General features: G+C 56.8%; 1 protein-coding gene across 1 annotated transcript; it reads right to left on the bottom strand.

The window, feature by feature from the left end:
* Nucleotides 1-6,052: 6,052 nt before the first annotated feature.
* On the bottom strand, nucleotides 6,053-14,076 carry NAGPA (N-acetylglucosamine-1-phosphodiester alpha-N-acetylglucosaminidase). Its single transcript, XM_037507643.1, has 11 exons — nucleotides 13,978-14,076; nucleotides 13,435-13,890; nucleotides 12,798-12,937; nucleotides 11,589-11,697; nucleotides 10,536-10,664; nucleotides 9,925-10,130; nucleotides 9,667-9,714; nucleotides 8,712-8,840; nucleotides 8,493-8,624; nucleotides 8,350-8,413; nucleotides 6,053-6,846 (listed from the first exon to the last, which is right to left on the bottom strand). The coding sequence occupies exons 1-11, from the start codon at nucleotides 14,061-14,063 to the stop codon at nucleotides 6,636-6,638; spliced, it is 1,710 nt and encodes a 569-aa protein (XP_037363540.1). The 5' UTR covers nucleotides 14,064-14,076; the 3' UTR covers nucleotides 6,053-6,635.
* Nucleotides 14,077-20,480: the final 6,404 nt, after the last annotated feature.

The raw sequence follows: 20,480 nt of genomic DNA, 5'->3' as shown, positions 1-20,480 counted from the left end.
TGCTTCCTTCCTCCCCTGGGAGCTATTTGATTATGACTTCTTGTAGTGGTAAGTCACCGAGACCCACACCAAAGAAATGACCATGCGCATCTGCTTCAGGTCAGGCTGGATCCAGGTGCTCAACATGGTATCAGGACTTCTCTGGGGAGTAGAAGCTGGACTTTGTTGTGTCTGTCCTGGGGCAGATGTGACCCCTGAACCAGTACTAATATTGTTAGACACCTTCGGTTCTTGTGTGGGAGATGCTTGGGTCTCCTTGGCATTTGAGGACATTTCTCTTTTCCTGGGCCCTGAAAAAGGCCACAGGTCAGAGGTCAACTAGCAGTCTGTAGTCTGATCTGGCCTGTCTTTAGTGTTTTTCTGTGTTGCCTATAGCGGGATTTAAAAATTAGGGCATTTCACACGGAAATCAGGGTCTCCAGCTTCCCGTAGACATTGGGAGTATTGGCAAAATGGAGCCACTATGTAAAGACAACACAGCTGCACCCCTGGGTGGGGCCACCTCAGTCCCCACTGCTCTCTACTGACGCACACCTACCCCACGTCACTTGTATCATCTGCCTGGGAGGGACTTCACAGAGCAGCTCTGCCTGCAGTCTGGGGGTGGCCTGGGGCGAGAGGCTCAGCCTTGCTCGCCTCTCTCAGCCAAAGTTGTCTCTGGTTGATACCTGGAGTCTCTGGGCTTTGTACAACTGTGGGAACGGTCACCTCCATGTCAGCTCAACATGAGGGGGCACGAGAACAAGGACCTACTTCCTTCCATACCAGCCTCAATCCCAAACCCAGGGCGGAGGCAAGAAGTGACATCTTCTCCCACAGAGGGGGCCTTGGCCTCTCCTCTTAGTTCTCTGCTTCTCAGGTATAGAAACAAAATACAGAACTCTGCATCTGCATCCAGGGGTGTGTGGGGAGTGGGGATCGGAGACGTTCTCGAGACGAGATGTCCCTGTGTCGCTGGGCATTTATCACTGAGCGCAATCTGCAATATCAAACTGGCTTAAGCAACAAAGAGAATTCCCTGGCTCCAGTAACAGGGCTGTCTGAGGGTGGACAAGCTCCAGGTATGGCTGGATCCAGGAGCCCTGTGTGTGCATCCTCTCGACCTCTCCCAGGCGTCTTTGCTTGCTTGCCTCGGCCTCTCCTCCACCTGGAAGGTACTTCCAGCAGCCCCAAGCCTGCAGCCACAGGGCTCACAATCTCTAAAGCTGAGAAACAGTCTCTCCCCATCTCAGACCCCGGGGAGCTCTGCTGGGCCCTGTGCTTGCTTTGGCCAAGGGGCTGACGACCTGTGAGTGCTGTTCCCTCTGGAAGGAACAGTGGGATGCGGGAGGGTCAGTCTCCTGAGAACAAGGGGAGCTGGGCCACAGAAGCCACGAAGGTCTTGGGGACCCACGTTCGAGCATCACCAACCCACAGGTCATTCTTTAGGAGGCTTGAAATGATAAAACCCAAGCTCTTGGCCTCTGAATTTCCCACCTAGACCTCTGAGCTGGAAGCTCCTTGTCTTGGCATCTCTCTCTGTCTTGCTCACTAACCTGTGGCCAGGACGGAAACCACCCACTAGCAATAGAACTTGCTCAGGCACAGGGGTTAGGAGCCTGGGCTTTTGAATTTAGATGGGGTGGGGTACAAGCCCCCGCCTCCCTTTCCTGGCTGTGTAACCTCCAGCAGGTGACCTTACCTCTCTGTGCCTCAGTTTCCTCATCTGTAAGATGGGGATAGCAGTGCCTACCTCATTCACTGGGTTAGAGTGGCATAGAAGGAGGCAGAGGCTGCACGGTCCTCAGCCCAGCGCCCGCACAAAGCACCGGCTACGTGCCAGTGGTTATTTTATTTAATGCTTTGCATCCAAAGACCTCAGGCTCCTTCCTAAGACACCTGTCACCGTTTTTCATGGACAGAGGGCTCAGCGCCACGTGCATCCAGCGAAAAGTGGGTGTTTCCCTGTGAGCTGTGTATGCAGTCAGACATTCCCTTAGAGAAACTGCATTTTGGGGAAACCCACTAATTTGGAAATGCACCCTTCGGCGTCCAACTTCCCTCCACCAGCTTGAGAATGTTCTCTCCACAGGTTGACATAAAAGGAGTTTAAGACTTTTCCTCCCTACCCTGCACTTTCTAGAATGTCTCCCTCCCATCCTGTAAAATGAGTTTTCAATGAGAATAGTGTGATTCCTTCCAGTCAATAAAACATGACGTTCCTTGTTCGCCTGCTCATTGGCTTCAACCTGAGCGTTAAACGTTTTAGATTTGGATGTAACTCACCTGCTTCCTAAACCCTGGGCTCCCCAAGGCTGGTTCAGGAATTCCTCAGCTGTTGTCCATAAGACTCGCGAGGGGTGATAGCACCCTCAAGGTGCAATTGCTTCTTGGGAGGGGAAAGGAGGTACCCCCCCAAAATCACATTTTTATGTATAAAGCAGAGCTCTAATGTTTCCTGGAGCTGCTGTGACAAATCACCACAATTTGGTGGCTTAAAACAACCATCCTCACAGTTCTGGAGACCAGAAATCTGAAATCAAGGTGCCTTAGGGCTTTGCTCCCTCTGGAGGCTCCAGGCAGACCCTTCCTGTCCTCCCAGCTACCTGGGGCTCCAGGTGCCCTTGGCTTGTGGCCACATCCCTCCAGCCTCTGCCTCCACGTCACACGGCTTCTTCCTGTGTCTCTTCACGTGACGACACAGCCATTGGATCTGGGGCTCACGCTAGTCTAGGATGATGCCATCTGGGGATCCGTCACTAACTCCATCTTCAGAGACACCATTTCCAAAGGTTACACTCTGAGGTTTTGGGTGGATGTGAATTTGGGGGAGATGTTATTCAACCCACCCAGCACAGATCCTGCAGTTTATCAGTGGTATTAAATTGCAGGTGCCTAGGGCCTGCTCGCCTGCTGCCCTGGGGTCTTGGGGGGTGTCCTGATTCTACTTGCCAGGTGTCCAAGTGAGGGAAGGGCCTGCTGTCCACACGCCTGGGGGCATCCTGAGGGGTGGGGGCCTTGCCCAGTGCCATCAGGCTTACAGTCACCCCCTGGGGACGTGAAGCTGGCAGCCACACACATCATGGGGCTCTGAAAAGGCGCCCTTGCTTTGGGGTGGGAGGCGGGGGACAGGCACTTGGCGGCAGAGGGTGTGACGGTATGGGGCAGTCTGCTGCGCCGGCAGTGAGAGCGTATCTGACCGGGAGAGGCGTTGGCGCCCTGCCTCAGCGCGGCACGTTCACAACACTTGCGCATCCCTGCGGCAGGCCACGGGGCTCCGGGCAGTGGGGTGGGGCTCTTGAGGGAGCAGCCATCTGACTGTGGTGCGGCTGTCTGGAGAGACAGCGTCCCGTGGGGCAGGGGCGCTGGGACTGAGCCTCAGGTCACTGCTGACGTCTGTCGGGCAGAATCACCCCCTGGGGTTCGGGCACATTCTCCCAGGCTCCTGGGGCCCCGAGCTGCCCCTGGGATGCATCCTCCCTCCGAGGCTGGGGCTGGGCCCAGTGCAGACTCCAGGGGCCTCCAAGGTGGCCAGTTGCTGAACCAGGGCCTCGTCAGGACTGCTGTGCTCCCTGTGGCCTAGAATCTGCCTAGTCTGTGCCAGGACTGGAACCTTCCCTCTCAGCTGCCGGCGTAGCAGGGCCGATAGAGCTGTCCTTTGCGGACAGTGGAGCTTCTGAGATTGGGGTCTCCTCAGACCCTCTGGAGGTGCTCCCTGTAGATTCCTGGACCCCTGTCCCCCTAGGTTCTGCTTCCATGGATCTGAGATGGGGTCCAGCAGTCTGCAATCAGAGAACATTCTGGGGGCACACATTCTGATGACAGGTCACTTGGGAAGTATGACTGGGAGATGCCAAGGTGAGTCGAAGGTGCTGGAACCTGCCCTCACTCTCCTCTCTCTGTCCGGCCGTGAACAAGGGGAACAAAATGGCCAGAGCAGCCCAGGGCCGCTTGATGCATTAAAGCGAAATACAGAATGAACCTCCAGGTGGAGCTGAAACACAAGGCCCCTGGGGGAACACGTGGGCTGGTGGTTTACATTTCAGGAAGGAGGAGTTACAACTCCAGTGTTGCCCAGCTGGCCCCGCCTGCTATGAACGACCCCCCACCCCCACCCCCCCTGCTCTTCCCTCCAGCCTGGGGTACAAGCCCAGAGGCTGCGAAGGGGTCGAGCTGTCTCGGGCCTGGCAGCACTCAGGCGCCTGATGGGATGTGGCCCGTGGCAGAGTCTTGGGCGGGCTCGCCACCGGTCTGTCCGCATCATCCTTGGGGCTGACAGGAAGGGCAGGAGACCCATGCCTGCAGGGGCTGGCTGGGCCGGGCTGGCTCCCGGATTCACGCCCTTCTGCTGCGTGACTTGTCTCTTCCCCTTTCCCCTGAACGCAGCCTGGCCTGGGGACTGTGATAGAACGAGGTGTAAGTGAGGTCACACTTGTTCTGAGCCCAGGTTTCCAGGGACCCTGCAGGCTTCTACCCAAAGTCTGTCTTCATTTTGATCCCATCACAGACCTCAAGGGTCCCCTTGGCAGAGCCCGACAAGAAGGATTTAACCAGCAGGCAGAGTGCGTCCAGACAAGGTTTACTAGACGGAGTTCAGACAGGGAGGACAAGCTGGCTCCGAAGTGAGTTCCAAGGGGTCTGCCTGTTGGGCAGGGTGGAGAGTAACGTGTAATGTGCCTTGGGTGGGCGACACCGGAGCGTGCCCAGAAGAGTCACACGCTTCTTCGTGAGTCGCGTCTCATTCTCTCAGGTCTCACCCTGGGTGTTGACCCTAACGTGCTAATGAGGCCCCGTCATCCCCTTTTAAGCGGGAAGCAGATTTGAGCTAATCTGTCTCTTTGCCAATTGATTTGCAATAAAGCTGTTTTGTTTTCTCAAACCCTGATGTCTTGGTATCGGCCTCTCTGCACTTATGGCAGCAAACTCACTGCTCACTAACAAGGATGCGCCTTGTCACACAGGGCACAAATCTCACCTGAGGGCACTGCCTTCACGGCCTCATCTAAAGGTAACTAAGGGGCCTCCCTGGTGGTACAGGGGTTAAAAACAGCTATCGCCAGCCACTGCAGCATGAGTTCGACGCCTGGCTGGCCAGGGAGCTACCCACATGGCGCAGCAGACCTTTCCTGTCTCGCCTGCTGCTCCCCTCAGCAGTGGATTTCAGTAGATCCACCTGTTCTGCTCCCCACTCTGTCTGGTGAATCCTCTCACAGCGCCCCCCCATCTCTGGCCCACACCCCAGCTCTTGCATGCATATATAAATAAATCTTAAAAGAAATAATAAAGGTAACTAAGCCAAGGCTCCACCTCCTGACCCCACCCCATTGGGACTTGCAGGTTTCAACACACAAAATGTGGACACACACCTCCAGCCCTCGACACGCAGGGGTCCATCTGAGGACCTGCTGAAGCAACGGGACACAGCACAACACACACACTCCTTGGGTGGGGCAGGGTGGGGGTTCTACCCCCCATGGCCTCCAGTCCCAGTCTCAGTCTGCAGTGCTGAGGCAGGGAGGCTGCAGGCGAGGGCAGCAGCCGCAGGAGCAGGGAGGACTGAGGGGTGAGGGCATCACTGCGCCCTGGCCTGTGCCTGCTTTTTCAAAGAGAAACCAGACGCCCGGAGTTGTCAATGTCTTGGCTTATGTCCTGGTGGCTGATTGAGTCTACCGAGTTATGCTGAGGATGAAACCCGAGACACAGCCTCGGCGTCACCTGGGAGCTTGTTAGGGCTGCCTCTCGGGCCACCCGGCCCAGGCGGGAGGGCGTCTTATTTAGCAAGCCCTCCAGGTGACCCGCGTACAGATTAGAGCGTGAGAGGCTCCTGATGAGGCAAAATACAGCAAGTCCTCAAATAATGTTTCGTTACAACACTAGCGAGAACTGTGGCGGAAGTTCATAGAAATGAACACCCTGAGGCCCTGGTGTTGCCCCACCTGGGACCGGGCCACTTAGCTAGGCCAGTTTCCAAGACCTTCTTCATGACCCGAAGCGACCCCATCGGCGAGCAGATGGTGCTGACTCGGGTTAGCAGCCCCTGCCTGCTGGGACCACGAGCCCCGAAAACCTCGACTCAGGACTCAGACACGGCCCGGGGGCTCCTTTTATATCAATTTATTATTCAAGTGATAGAAAAATCTCCTGGGCGGCAGGATGACAAGGTAGAAAGCCGTAAACATGATCACTTCCTCCCTGTCCCTTCAAAGGCGCTTCCCGTGGCAGGAAGCAGAATTCTTGGCTACTCTGGCGATGAGGTCTGAAGGAAACGGCGCCGTGCCGTGGCTGTCTCCTCACTGCCCTGGTCAAGAGGCTGGCGGGCCACGGTCACAGTTCAGTCACGGGGGTTTGCTTGCTTGAAGCCCCCACCCTGGGGGGCTGGAGGCTCTTTGGCACCTGGGCAGGTCCTGGGGAGCCAGGCCTTGTGGGCAGCAGACATAGGCAGGCAGGGAAGAGGCAGAGTCCACCTGTGGGGCGCTGCACTGCTTGGGGTGCACCTGCTCAGCAGGCCGGCTGGCCGGGGAGGGCCCAGGGCCGGGTGAGGGGCTGAGGCACATGTGCGATCAGAAGCTGCAGCCCTGGCTGAGACCACCCAGGCGGGCGGTTGCTTTGGGCTGGAAGGCGGGTCCTGCTAACATCAGCTGGGGCAGCTGGGCGTTTCAGTCCTTGAAGGGGTTGTGGGTGTCGCCCAGCTGCTCCTTCTCTGCCGCCAGGGCCTCCCCGCTCATCTCCTGCAGCGGATGGTAGACATAGGCCCCGTCGAGGTGCCGGCCCCGCTCTGCTCTCGAGCCCAGGAGCAAGGACACATTGGCCACTGTGCTGATGAGCAGCAGGAAAACCAAGCCCAGGGTGAGGGCCAGCCAAGTGGTCCTGGGGACAGGAGAGACGGCAGGGTGGGTGTTGGGCTGATTCGGGACTGGGGAGTGCTGAAGGGGTTCCCGTCTGCTCCGACCCCTTTGCTCCACTCAGCACTGGGGACAGAACTGGTTCTCAGGACCACACGGGGACAGCCTTGCAGGGACGGCATGTTCCCAGAGTGGTGGGGACACATCCATGTGCAACAGTGGCAGAAGGTAAAAAGAAAGACCTCAGGAATGTGAACGATGTGCAGAAATCTAGTTAAGTTTTAAAAATAAAAACTGTGCTGGTCAGGGGCCTCCCTGGTGGCGCAGGGGTTAAGTCTCAGGACTATGAAGCTATCCGCAAACTCTGCAGCACAAGTTCGATCCCCGGCCAGGGAGATGACCCACAACGGCGCAGCAGACTTCTCCTGTCTCCCCGCTGCCTCCCTCAGCAGTGTATCTCAGTGGATCCACCTGTTCTGCTCTCCACTCTGTCTCTGGTGAATCCTCTCACCCCCTGCACCTCTGGCCTGCACCCCAGCTCTTATATGAATAAATAAATCTTAAAAAAAATTGTGCAGGTCAAACAACACAGCAGGGAGCCATGGCCCAGGAGGCCTCAGATGGCATCAGTCCTGCGCCCCAGAGGATGCTGGCGAGGGCCAGGCTCTGCTCCATGGTCCCCCAAGTGGACAGAGCAGGGGCTGCCACCCATTCCCCCAGGGCAGGGTCCTCCAAAGACCTTCTCCAACAAGTGGGCCTTTGGCTGAAACCTTCAATGTAAGACCAGACCCGACGGCCCATTTCCCTGGCCTTGTGGGAAGCTGCTGCTGTGGCTGGGTCTGCCGGGGGCTCAAAGGCTCACACCTGGGGAGCCTGAGCTCATGGTGGGGCTGGGGCTCCTGATGTCCCCGCTGGGTACATCTGTCCTGAGCTCCAGGGCTCGGCCCCTAGGGCAGTGCCGGGGGTTTTCCCTCCCCCAGCGGGTCCCGCCTCCAGAGGGCTCAGGGTGGGCAGTGCACCTGGGTGAGAACCATGAGCAGAGGCTCGCAAACCAGGGTGCCTGGACCAGCCGTGAGGATGCCAGGGAGGATGGTATTAGACACTCGGTGGGCTGCACCGAGGCCTCCTGATGCAGAAATGGGGTGGGTGGGGGCAGACACCCTCCAGGAGATCACACTTAAGACCCGCTTCACGGAAACTGAGGGACTCCCAGCATGAGGCCCAGTGTGGAGGTGCCGGGAACTGATGCAGTTCCTGAGAACAGGGGGCTGCAGCAGAGTCTTGGGCTGGGAGAGGGAGCCCAGCCCAGCCCAGCCCCAGTGCCCACCAGTGGCCACAGGTCCCTCTCACCATCTCCCTGGAGGCTCAGCTGTGGCCCTCCCTGTGCTTATGCTGAAGTGTCACCTGGCTGTTCAGAAGCCACGTCCTTGGCCGGCCCTTGAGCAGGACTGAGTCTCGCGGAGGTGAAGAGGAGGGAGCGGGGGATCCCCACCAGCCCTGCCAGGGACCGATTCCAGCCATCACCTACCCTGTGAGAAGGGAGAGTTCTCCTGTCCTCACGGTGGCCTCCAGGGGCCGCAGACACTGCTTCACTGTAAGAAACCAGGGAGACGCTGAGGCGGGGAGGGAGGGGCCCCCCTGCTGCCCTGGGAGACTGGTGGGAGGCTATACCTTGGGAAAAGATGCTGCTCAGGGCAAGCGACCCCGAGAGGCTGCAGTTGCCTGTCTGGGGGTCACAGGGGCACTGGTGCTCACACCTGCAAGGTTGCTGGCAGCCTGGCCCATGCCAGCCGAGCGGACACTCTGCAAAGAGGAGACGGAGGGTGAGGCCTCAGGGGCAGGGCCTGTGTGGAGAGCACGGTTCCTGGTGTGCCCAGCCAGGGGCCTTACCCTGCTCACAGGTGTCTCCAGTAAAGCCAGGGGGACAGGAGCAGGTCCCCTGGACGGGGTCGCAGGCGGCTCCGTTGCGACACAGACACTTGCGGGCACAGTCCTGGCCGAAGGAGCCATTGGTGCAGGCTGGGATGGAGAAAGCAGGTCTTTCAAATCTGGCTCTGCCCCTCCCAGCTGGGGGCCCACTGGGGCTGCAGGTTGTGGGCACCCCAAATAGCTCTGTGGGTTCACATATTCTCCTAACCACAGAATTAGGGAACCTACTCTGCCAGGTGCTGAGCCTTGCCCTTGTGGGGACATTTCTTCAGGGAGCGGGACCAGGAGGCAAGAATGCCCACTCAGGAGGAGGGCTGGCGGGAGAGACCACGTGGGGGAGGGCAGGGGCCAGGCGTGGGGCCCTGGCAGGTCACCATAGCAAGGAGTTAGGCAGCTATGGAAGGCTTGATGCCTTGGATGGTGGGTGCAGAGGATGGAACTGAGTCCCCCCAAAAGACAGGACCTTATCCTGGAATCTGTGAACATGACCTTATTTGGAAATAGGGTCTCTGCAGACATCATTAAAGATCTCGAGATGAGATCACTCTGGATATAAAGTTGTCCTAATCCAGTGACCTGGGGTGAGAGAATGGGAGGGGGCTGAAGACAGGGGAGATGGCCATGTGACTGCAGAGGCAGAGAGTAAAGGGAGGTGGCCGCAAGCCAAGGAATGCCAGGGGCCGCCAGGGCCTGGAAGAGGCAGGAAGGATCCTCCCTGCCTTTCTGAGGGAAGGAGGCCCTGCCCACACCTTGATTTTAGAGTCCTGGCCTCCAGAACTAAAAGTAAATTTCTGTTTTAAGCCACTGGGGGCAGGACCCAGCACACCCTTTGAGGGTCTGTGCATTCTGTGGTGGCCCTAGCACATTAACCCCACCGCCATGTGCCAGGGTGGGGGGGCTGACTCGTGGCTTTTACCTTCACTGCAGTTGGCTCCTGTCCATCCGGCCTCGCAGCGGCAGCCAGCTGCCAAGACAAGATAGAAGGCAGGTGAGGATCCAGGCAGGGCAGGGCCATGTGAGCTGGGCGCCCAGCAGCGCTGCCTCCCCAGAGCCCCACTCACTCTCAGTGCAAAGCCCGTGCCCGCTGCAGTTGGAGGGGCCGCAGTCCAGCCGGTTGCAGGCGGCACCCCGCCAGAAATGCCCTGTGCGCTGCCTCCCCAGAGCCCCCACTCACTCTCAGTGCAAAGCCCGTGCCCGCTGCAGTTGGAGGGGCCACAGTCCAGTCGGTCGCAGGCGGCACCCCGCCAGAAATGCCCTGTGCACTGGCAGTGCCCTGCCACACAGGTCCCGTGGCCACTGCAGTCCGGCGGCTGGCAGCGGGGCTCGTGCACACACACCACAGTGGACACGTGGCGGGGACAGCGCCACATGTTGTCCTGGCTGCAGAGAGAATAGTTTGTGAAGAGGGGCCCAGGTCGGCACCTCCAGCCCCCAAGTGCCACCTAGGAAGGCAGACTCTGCCCCCACTTCTCTGGGAAGAGCCATTTTATTGGTTCTTTCTGTCTTCCTCATCCCAGGGCCTTGGCACAAGCTGTTCTCGCCGTGCCTGCCTAGCCACCATGTCCTTCAGAGCTCAGCACAACTTCACTCTCCTCAGAGATCTCCTGAATGAACCCCCCCCCCCACCAAATGGGTGGTGATGGAACATGCCACATAGCCCGGTAGGCAGCGAGGTCACACCGGGCCCCCAGGGCTTGGCACACAGCAGGTACTCAGTATGTATGCAGACAGTCGGGGGACAGGCCTGGAGTTGGACCCTCAGCCAGGGGGCTCTGGCGCGCTTACCAGTGATCTGACGGGTAACTGGCCAAGGTCCCGTTGCGCACAAAGGTGGCAGAGCCGCCCCCATCCAGGTTGATGGCGTTGACCACGTCCTGTTTCAGCAGGAACTCTGCCATCTCCCACAGGTTAATGCTGCGCACAAGACCATTATCCCTTCATTATCCCGTGGACAGCGTCGTGTCCACTGCAAAGGGGTTCCATTCCAGCCCCCGAACCTAACGAGACACGTGACCAATACGCGACTGTGTCACCAATGTGGCTCAGCTTCCCGCAAGTGGGACACTATCCAGGGTTATCAGGGCGAGTCTGTGGAAAGCACCCCTAAAAGCAGAGTTTTCTTTGGCTGGTGGCAGGGGAGGGGAGATGAGGGATACTAGAAACAGAGCATGGGGGTACACAGAGGTTCGACGTACACTTGAAGGGGTGGGGGCACGTCTATGAGAAGGAATGTGGGCACTGAGTGAGGTCCCCCACTGAGAGACCTCAGTCCTACAACAGCAAGGAACACCTGCCAATGACAGAGGTGAGCCAAGGACCCCACCCACTCCCCTCGAAGCATCCTGCCCAGCAACTGCCAGAACCTGTCCCTGGGATGCTGCGCAGGCCCAGTGAGCCCTCGGACTCTGCCCTTCGGAGCTGAGATCTGCTGGCAGCTGTTTGTGCGAATCTGTCACACAGCAACGGCAAACCAATGCCCGCTCTTCACAGAGGAAAAGACCGCGGCTCAGAGATGGAGTGACTTGTCTGGGGCACAGGGCTAGCTGGGGAACGCTGGGGTCGGAACCCGGGTGCCCCCTGCCAACTTTGTGCTCATCTTCTTTTACCCCAATTAGGGTTCAGGAGGGAGGCGCCTAAGTGGGGAAACCAAGAGCAAGTGCGCGGTGCCTAATGAGTCCTTGGAAGAAGGACAGACCTAGGCACCCTCCTCCCATGGGACAACAGACAGAGGACACTGTGACATCCCCAGGAGCATCTGGGGTCTGGCAGTGGCTGCCAGTGGCTGTAATTCCTCAAAGCAGGACTCAGACTAGCCGCTGAGGCTGGTTCCGCACTCACCCCCGCTGCTCTGTCTGCCCATCTGCATGGAAGAGCACCAGCTGCCCCTTCCGATCATGGCCCACAGCCGTCCTGGCTGATATCACGTTCACGAATTTGCTAAAGGAACCTAAGGGAGAAGCAGTGCATCAATGGCCTGGTCCTTAGGAACTCCTGGCTCTGCAGGCCACTTTCTGCCAGTCTGACGCCCTCTCACCAACCAGCAGCTCCCTGTTCCAGCCCAGTCAGGGAATCCTTCACGCAGCCCAAAGGCTCTTAAGTGTGAATCACATCACACACGTCTCAGACCAAAACCCAAACACCCCAGCGAGGCCAGGACCACCCTGCTTGCTCGTCTACTGCCTCTCCCGGGCTCCCCTCTCTCCACCTAGCAGACATTCTCTGTTCCCTCTGTGAACTGGGCTTCTCCCCAGTTCCTCCCATGGCTTGCTCCTCTGTCAGTCACCTCCTCACTGAGGCCGTCCTTGATTGCTGGCTCCAAAACAGCTAGTTTTGGGGCATCCTTGGTAGCGCAAGGGGTTAAGTCTCAGCACTATGAAGCTATTCGCAGCCACTGCAGTATGAGTTCCATCCCCGGCCAGGGAGCTACCCACAGGGCGCAGCAGACCTCTCCTGTCTCCCCCTGCTCCCCTCAGCAGTGTATTTCAGTCAATCTGCCTATTCTGCTTCCCACTCTGTCTCTGGTAAATTCTCTCACCCCCACACCCCTCTGCACCCCAGCATAAATAAATGTTTAAAAATAAAATAAAATAGCCAGTTTCTACCTTAGGACCACTGCATCCCTTTCCAGCTCTGGTATTCCAGATGGTATACATCCCAGGGGTTCCAAACTCAAGTGTCTATTAGCTCAGCCAGAGGGCCCATTCAAACACAGAGGCTCGGACCTCACCCTCAAGGATTCTGGTTCCATAAAATTCTGCATTTATAACGAGCTCCTGGGTGATGCTGATGAGGATCCACCAGCGTTTACAACACTGCCCTATCCCTCCCCTCGAGCTCTTTGCCTCCTTTATTCCTTCCCCCAACTTTTTCTTTCTTAGTGCTTGCCACTTCTTTTCAGCATGCTAAATACACATTTCCTGTCATATATATTCCATGAGAACAAGAATCTTACCTGTCCTAAATCTCTAATACCAATAAGAGTACTTGCTGAGAGACTAAGAATAGGCCCAGGAAGGCTGCTGTGGACTTCCCAGCCCCTCAACACACCTGTCTCCTGGGTCTTATCACACTCGGTAGCCTGGCTCTCATTGATGTAGATGCTTCCATTACGAATCAGCCACACGACACCACTGAGCAACTGCACAAAGGGATTCTCGGTGTCCAGCACCTCTTCCTCAGATAGATACCTGAACACAGAGAAGGTGTGAGGGTCACTTACTTCAGGGGACAGTCCCTCTACACCTGAGCCTTAGCACTTGCTCTTCCTCCTGACTGCAATGCTCTTCCTCCAGTTCTGACCTTGGCTGACTTGTGATGAATCTTTAAATCTCAGTCAAGCCTTTACTACTCATCCTCTCTAAAATGCAACACTCTTTACAACAGGTTCACGCTGTTTATTGTTAATTACACCCTCCCCCCCACCACACCTGAATTATCATAACTACTTCCCTGACTTTAATTTTTCTAGTAATGGGCAAAGCTGGTATGCTTGTTCGCTGTTACATCCCCGGTGCACAAAGAGAAGCTCCAAGATACTAAATGGTCAAAACTCTGCAGAAAAGGCATTACTCTCCCCAGGCTGCAGATGAGGAAAAGGTGAGGTGACTTGAACGCGGTGGCACAGCTACAACCCAAATCTCCGGCCCGCTACCTCCTACAGTCACGGGGCTCCCCGCCTCCTCACCCGGTGACCAGGGTCCCGTCGCGGCGGATCCCGAACTGCGCGTTCTGCAGCCCCCGGGAGCTGCTCACCCGCCGCCCGTCGCTCACCACGTTCCCCAGGCACTCGCCCGACTCCATGCGGAAGAAGCCGCCGTTCTGGGCGACGCTGCAGCCGGCCGCCCGCGCCGTCTCCTCCACCGTGGCGCGGCGCCTCGACGCGCAGCCGCCGGGCCCGCCGGGCTCCAGCACGGAGAAGACGCGCAGGGGCTCGGCGGCGCGCGTCAGGTGGCCGGTCACCGCGCGCTCCCCGAAGTACGACACGAAGGTGCGCACGGCGGCGCCGCGGGGCCCGGGGGTCGCGGGGGTCGGCGGCCAGCTCTCGTGCTCGCGGCTGCCGGCGCGCACCCGGGCGCAGTCCCGGGTGGGGCGCGCGCGCACGCCGAAGTAGGGCAGCAGCACGTCGTCTTCGCGGGAGGCCCTGCGGGCGGCGGGCGGCCGTGAGCGCGGGGCGCGGGCCGCGGAGGGGGCACCCCGACCCAGGCCCGCTCCCCGGAGCTGTACTCACCGCGCGCTGAAGTCGCCGGACGCCTCTCCGAGGAAGCCGAGCAGCGCCAAGAGGAAGAGGAGCCCGCGACCCATGGGGGCCGCCATGTTGGACGCGGGCCTCGCGTCACGTGCTCGCGCCCACGTGACCCCAGGCTCCGCCCGCGGCGCTCCGCTGGGGCTTGTTTAGCCTCCTCCAGGCATCGCGAGGCCCGGGCCTCCGCCTCGCGCGCGTCTGGGGGCGGGTATCGGGTGGTGGCGGGAACCTCGCCGGGTCCTGGCGTCTCTGGCCTGCGGGAGGTGCGGAGACCTGCCCTGGAGCGCGTGTTGGCGCTTCCTGTCGCGCGCTCTGCCGCCAGGATCTTTACCACTTGGGCTTTATTCACATGCGCTTTCCCCCTGGACCGTTGCTGACCTCATCACTTCCAAGGGGTGGACATCAGAGCCTTGGCCTCCCTGTTGAAGGACGGGGCGGGGCGCCCGCGGGCGAGGGCAGCCGCGGGCGAGGTGTGCGGAAGGGCGGCGCTTGTGGTCGCTTCACGCCTCTGGGTGACAAAACAGGGCAATGAGGCGAATTAGGCCAGTGGAAAAGTACCCCAGAGTAGATGAAAAGCTCCCGGGAGCTTCTGAGAGCGGTGGAGAGTCCCCAGAAGCCCTCGAAAAAGGAAACCAACACCCTAGCAGCGGGCTCCTCCCTTGGACCTCCTCCTGCTGTCAGGAGTCTCTGGCAGTAGAGCTGAGCGTGCGCCTCTTTAGTGCTATGGGCAACACTTCCTTGGCCATACGCCATAAGGCAAGGAAGCCTGGGACACGTCCCCTTGATAAAGTCCTACTGTTAGGGGGAAAGGATGTCCTAAAGCTAATTCCATACAGACTTTGTGGACTCCATCCCCACTCCACACCAAAGCCATCAGGATATTGGGAAAGACAAATACCGTCACCACCAAAGGGAAGGGTGGTGGGACCTGAGGGTGGGGTTAAGCAGCCAGGTTTGGTATAAAACCAGACACGTGAGCTTTGGGGGTGGGGGTTTCCCTTTTTGGCTCTGCGCCAGCTGCAGCGCTTGGCCAGCTCTCAGAGTGCCATTGGGTTTCCAGGTCGGTGGATCGGGTAGGATGCATTAAAGACTTTATTTCCCTATTTTTTCCCCGGAGTTGTACATTTCCTCATTTCCCCTTCCCTTGTAAATAAACCTCTTATTAACCTTTTGTGTGCACCTGCAGTGGAGTATTACTAAGTCCCTTTTAAGTGCGGGGGTGAGGACCCACAGCCAGGCAACCCGAGTTAACACTACTACTTAGCTAACTGGCCCACAGCTCACGTTCACGTTTTCCTGTTGTCCCCATTGGCAGTTTAGGAGCTGGTCAGCTACATAATTTGTGGAATCCAGTGCAAAATAAAAATGAGGATCCTTGTAGAAAAAAGAACTTTAAGAAGTGTTAAAGCAAGAGCAGCCCCTCTGTGCATGCGCCAGGCGCTTGCAGTCAGGAGCCCCTGAAGCTGAGGTTATTTTGCAGCAAGTGCTTCAGCCTTTCTTTGAGACCATGTCTTCAGGCTCCACTCCAGGGGCCGTGCCCAGGTTTGGGGGTGTTTGGGTGCCAGTGTACTACCTCACTGCAAGAGGAAGGGCAAATCTGCTTGGCCTTTGTTGCGCTGGGTATCCTGAGCCCGGCCAGCCCTTTCCACCCACAGTCTGCACCCTGAGTGCGCCAACTCAGGCCCCTCTTTGAATCACTGCTCAGAAACCTCACCAGAATCAGTGTGCTGTGTGTGTTAGGGGAAAGGATGTCCTGAGCTAATTCCACCCAGGCTTTGTGGACTCCACCCCCACTCCAGACCAAAGCCATCAAGACACTGGAAATGACAAATCCCATCATCACCAGAGGGAGGGTTGCTGGAACCTGAGGGCGGAGTTAAGCTGCCAGGGTTGGTATAAAACCAGACACCTGGATCTTGGGGGCTCTCTTGGCTTTGTGCCTTTGGGATTCCAGGTTGGTGGAACGGGTAAGACTTTATCTCCCTCTTTTCTCCCTGAGTTGTACATTTCCTCGTTCCCCTTCCCTTGTACATAAACCTTCTATTAACCTTTTTTGTGTGCCTGCAGTTGAGCATTAATAAGTCTCTTTTAAGCGCCTGGGTGAGGACCCACAGTCAGGCAACCCGTTTTATATCGGGGTTGCCCTATAATATGTGGACAGTGTCCCCCTATTACAGGGCAACCCCAAAGGGAAATGGGATGGCCTGGGTGTGAGTCCTCACCCATGAGCTTAAAAAAAACCCCTCAGAACAAGACCCAAGGGCAGGCAGACAGAAAGGTTAATAAAAGGTTTGTTTAGGAGAGAAACGAAAAGTGGGGGTGCACAGAGAATGAGAGAGGTAATGTCCTACCAGTAATGCGGCCTGAGCTGGGACACAGGTGCACGCTGAAGACAGGCAAAACCAAGTTTCCTGCAACCACACGTCCTTCCTCCTCTATTGAGCATGGCTGCTTAACTCCACCCTCAGTTCCCAGCAATCCCCCACTTCAAGAAGTGAAGTCATGGTAGATTCATAGCATGATGGGAGTTGTAGTCCTTGGCACATGGGATCTCTTTGGCACGGGGTTGGGGGATGGTGTCCATAAAACATCTGTGGGTAGAGCCCATTCAGGACATACTGTCCCCGCTAACAGCCCCAAATCCACATCCTTCCCAGAACTTCTGAATCAGATCTGAAATAAGATCTTTACAGAGGTGATTAGTTAAGATGAGATCATATGGCATGGGTGGGCCTAAATCTAGCGGGGCTGGTGTCCTTATAAGAAGAGAGGAGAGACAGAGACACACACAGGGGAAAAGTACATGGAGGCAGAGGCTGGAGGGATGTCGCTAGAAGCCAAGGAACGCCAAGGACAGCCGGCCACACCAGAAGCTGGGAGACAAGCACACGGCTGTCTTCACTCCAGCCTTCAGAGACCATGGCAGTGCCGACATCTTAATTTTAAAACTAATAAGGTCAGAGACCTCACATGGGCCTGTGGGGCAACCACAGTTGGTCCTCCTCAGTTAATCACATTAAAAACACCCTGTTCTAAGGCTAATGCATTGATGTGGAGGGATTATGTCTTTCTGATCTTTGCATCTAGTTCCTAGAATTCACCAGCAAACAACTCCCTGACCTCTAATGTCCTCTTTTGTCTGCACCAGCTAGAAGGGGTGGGTGGCAGGCCGTCTCCCAGAGTTCTGACCTCTGGTCTTCTCCCTCCTTCCATGTTCTTGCCTTGTCTGGACCTGAGGATGGGAACAGAAGGGGTTGCTGTGGGGTGACGGGGCCAGGATTTGCAGGAAGAGGGCGCTGTGGAGCCTGGAGGCGATCAGCCCTGGAGGAGAAAAGGGGGTGTGGGTGGGAGGGGCTCGCCAGGCAAATGCCAACTCCTGCTGGGCTCCAGGAGCCTAGTGGGATTTCCCCTCCTGTGAAACAGGAGGCAGCTGGAAGATTTACTTATTTATTTTTAGGCCGTTTCATTGATTTGCCGTAAGATTTACCTGCTTGTAGTGTACAGTGGATGGTGTTTTTTTTCCATAAATGCACAGCGCTGAGGCAGCATCACCTCAATCGACTTTCAGGACGTTTCATCACATCTGATATTTCTGTGGTGTGATCCCATTTGTATCGGATGTCTGGGACAGGCAAATCTGGGGAGCCAGAAAGCAGATGCGGGTTGCCCAGGGCTGAGAGCAGGGTCTGGGAGGGACCCTGAAAACAGGGTCCTGAAACAGGACCCTGAAAACAGAAAACAGCTGCAGAGTTTTAAGCCTGGATGGGGCTGGCTGTGCTGCCTGGTCCACACACTGGCAGCTCTTACATCCTCCTTGGCTCCGGGCATGCATTTCCTGAAGATGCCGCTTCCGTGGCTGATTAGCTTTTTCTCAGGTTCTCTGGGGAGGGCAGGGGATATAGCAAACATCTTGGTGTTCCCTCCACTAATCTAGAAACATGAGCAGCGTTCACACACCAGCACGTATTTACCCATGGAGGGAAAGAATAAAATGTGTGTCCAGCCTGAGCGTGGTCTGCTCGCCCATGACCGTGTCCTAAGCCCGCCCCACCTTGACCTCTGCCTCTGCAAGGGAAAGGCCATGTCTACTTTTCCCTGCACTCTGCACCAGTGCGCATCACAGGAGGCGATCCACGGACAGTGCTTGAGTCAGTGGCAGGCACATCATTCATCTGATTCACCCAACAAATATCTTTTGAACGTCCATGTCCCAGAGGGTGAGGGACTGTAGTGGAAAAATCCAAATTTTCCTGGAGCTCGCCACCCAGTGAAGGCCACAAACAAATACGTACCTGTGTCTGGCGATGGCCCTGCTGGAACAAATTCGGGCATGGCCAAGGACGGGTTCCTGCAGGGAGGTGTATTGTCGTGGGGGAAGGAAGACAGTGACATGAAAAGGGTATGTTTGAGCTGAGACTGGGACATCTAGGGAAGGGCACCATGTGGACATCAAGAGAAGAATATTCCAGAGAGACACCAGCCTTGGCCCCCGTGGGGTCTATTGAATGAATGGGTGAATTCCTAGGCACTTGGGGATATGGTTTGTTGTGATGTGCTACTGGGAAAGTTCCTCTGTTAGTTTCTGCTTCAGTGTTCTCTGTCCTAAAGGAGACCCACCCCGAACTCCGTGGTGCTCCTGTGTGACCATCTGTGTCCAGATTTAAGGACACCAGGCATAGGGCATTAGGATCCCCCATGACCTCATTTTAAAAACTTCTTCCCTGGGGCCTCCCTGGTGGCACAGCGGGTTGAGTGCAGCACTGTGAAGCTGTCTGCAGCCTATGCAGTGCGGGTTCTATTCCCGGCAAGCCAGGGAGATTCCCACATGGTGCCTCAGATCTCTCCTGTCTTGCCCGCTGCTCCCCTCAGCAGGGTTTTCGGTCATCTGCCTGTTCTGCTCCCCGCTCTGTCTCTGGTGAATCCTCTCACCCTCCTGCACCTCTGGCCTGTACCCCAGCTCTTGTATAAATAAATAAATCTTAAAAAAATAAAAATAAAAACTTTTTCCCAAATGAAGTCATGTTCTGAGGCACCTGAGGGCTAGACTTCAACACGTGAAGTTGGGGACACAACTCAGCCCATACCAGCTGCCAAGGTCCCTTTAGGGGCGGTGAGCAGTGTGACCTCCTTTCACTGAGATCAGCAGAGCTGTGTGTGGGTCCCGGCACCGGCTGGCACAGGTGAGAGCACCCTCGGGGCACTGTGTTCCCAGGGCAGGACACGGCACGGGCCTGGACGTTGTGCAGATGAGGCGGGGGCCACTGTCTCAGGTCCAGGCCCCGGGACGCAGCTGTTCTCAGCCTTGGCAAACAGCAGTGTCCCCTGGAGCTTGTCAAAGACGCAGGTTCCTAGGCTCCCCCTGGAGGCCAAATGGGACTCTGGGGCAGGGCTGGGGACTCTGCTTGCTTAACAAGATCCCCGGTGATTCGATGCAGGCAACCACAGGCCACATATTGAGAAGCTCCTCCAGGGAGGTAGCCAGCCGTGACAGGTGGAACGACCACTTTCAGGATGCAGGTGACATAGCGCCACCTCCACACGACTTGTCTTCAGTGAGAAGCTGAGCTCCCAGGGGGCGGTAGTGGGCGGTGGTGCAGACTCACGCTGCTCTTTGTGGCTCCTTTCCTGTGGCAGCTCAGGTCCAAAGAAGTGATGGCTCCTGTGGGGCTCATCTTGTGAGATTTTCTTCCCATGCCCCATTTTTTTCCTTTTTAAAGCTAAAGTCCCTTTTTATTATTTATTTTTTAAAAGATTTATTTATTTATTTATGCATACAAGAACTGGGGTATAGGCCAGAGGTGTGGGGGTGTGAGGATTCACCAGAGACAGAGTGGGGAGTAGAACAGGCTGATCTACTGAAATCCACTACTGAGGGCCTCCCCGGTGGCGCAGTGGTTGAGCGCTGGGTTGCGAAGCTGCCCATAGCCTCTGCAGCACCAGTTCGATCTCCGGCTGCTCCCTGGCCACCAGAGGAGGGTCCCACATGGCGCGCAGACCTCTCCTGCCGCCCGCTGCTCCCCTCAGCAGTGTCCTTCGGTCCTTCTGCCTGTTCTGCTCCCCGCTCTGGCTCTGGTGAATTCTCTCACCCTCCTGCGCTTCTGACTGTACCCAGTGCTTGTATGTATAAATCAATCAATCAATCAATCAATCAATCAATCAATCTTTAAAAAAAAAAAAAGAAATCCACTACTGAGGGGAACAGCAGGAAGACAGGAGAGGTCTGCTGCGTCCTGTGGGTCAGCTCCCTGGCGGAGCATTGAACTTATGCCGCAGTGGTGATAGTGCTGAGACTGAACCCCTAGGCCAGCAGGGAGGCCCTCCCCCCACCCCATGTCCCATTTTGTCTTTCATTTTCCTTTGGCAGATTTCTCCTAATGGCATTTAAATCTTGTAGCCATGAAAGGCTGTCAGACTCCAGAGACTAATCCATCCCAAACTCAGGAAGGGTGGAGTGGGGTGTAATTCCCCCTAATCCGTTCATGTGCCCC

Source organism: Talpa occidentalis, unplaced genomic scaffold (genome assembly GCF_014898055.3).
Source record: "Talpa occidentalis isolate TD23 unplaced genomic scaffold, MPIMG_talOcc4v2.1 talOcc4.12, whole genome shotgun sequence".
In the NCBI taxonomy this organism is placed as follows: domain Eukaryota; kingdom Metazoa; phylum Chordata; class Mammalia; order Eulipotyphla; family Talpidae; genus Talpa; species Talpa occidentalis.
Note: the sequence above shows the minus strand (reverse complement) of the source record. Positions and strands in the feature narration are given on the sequence as shown.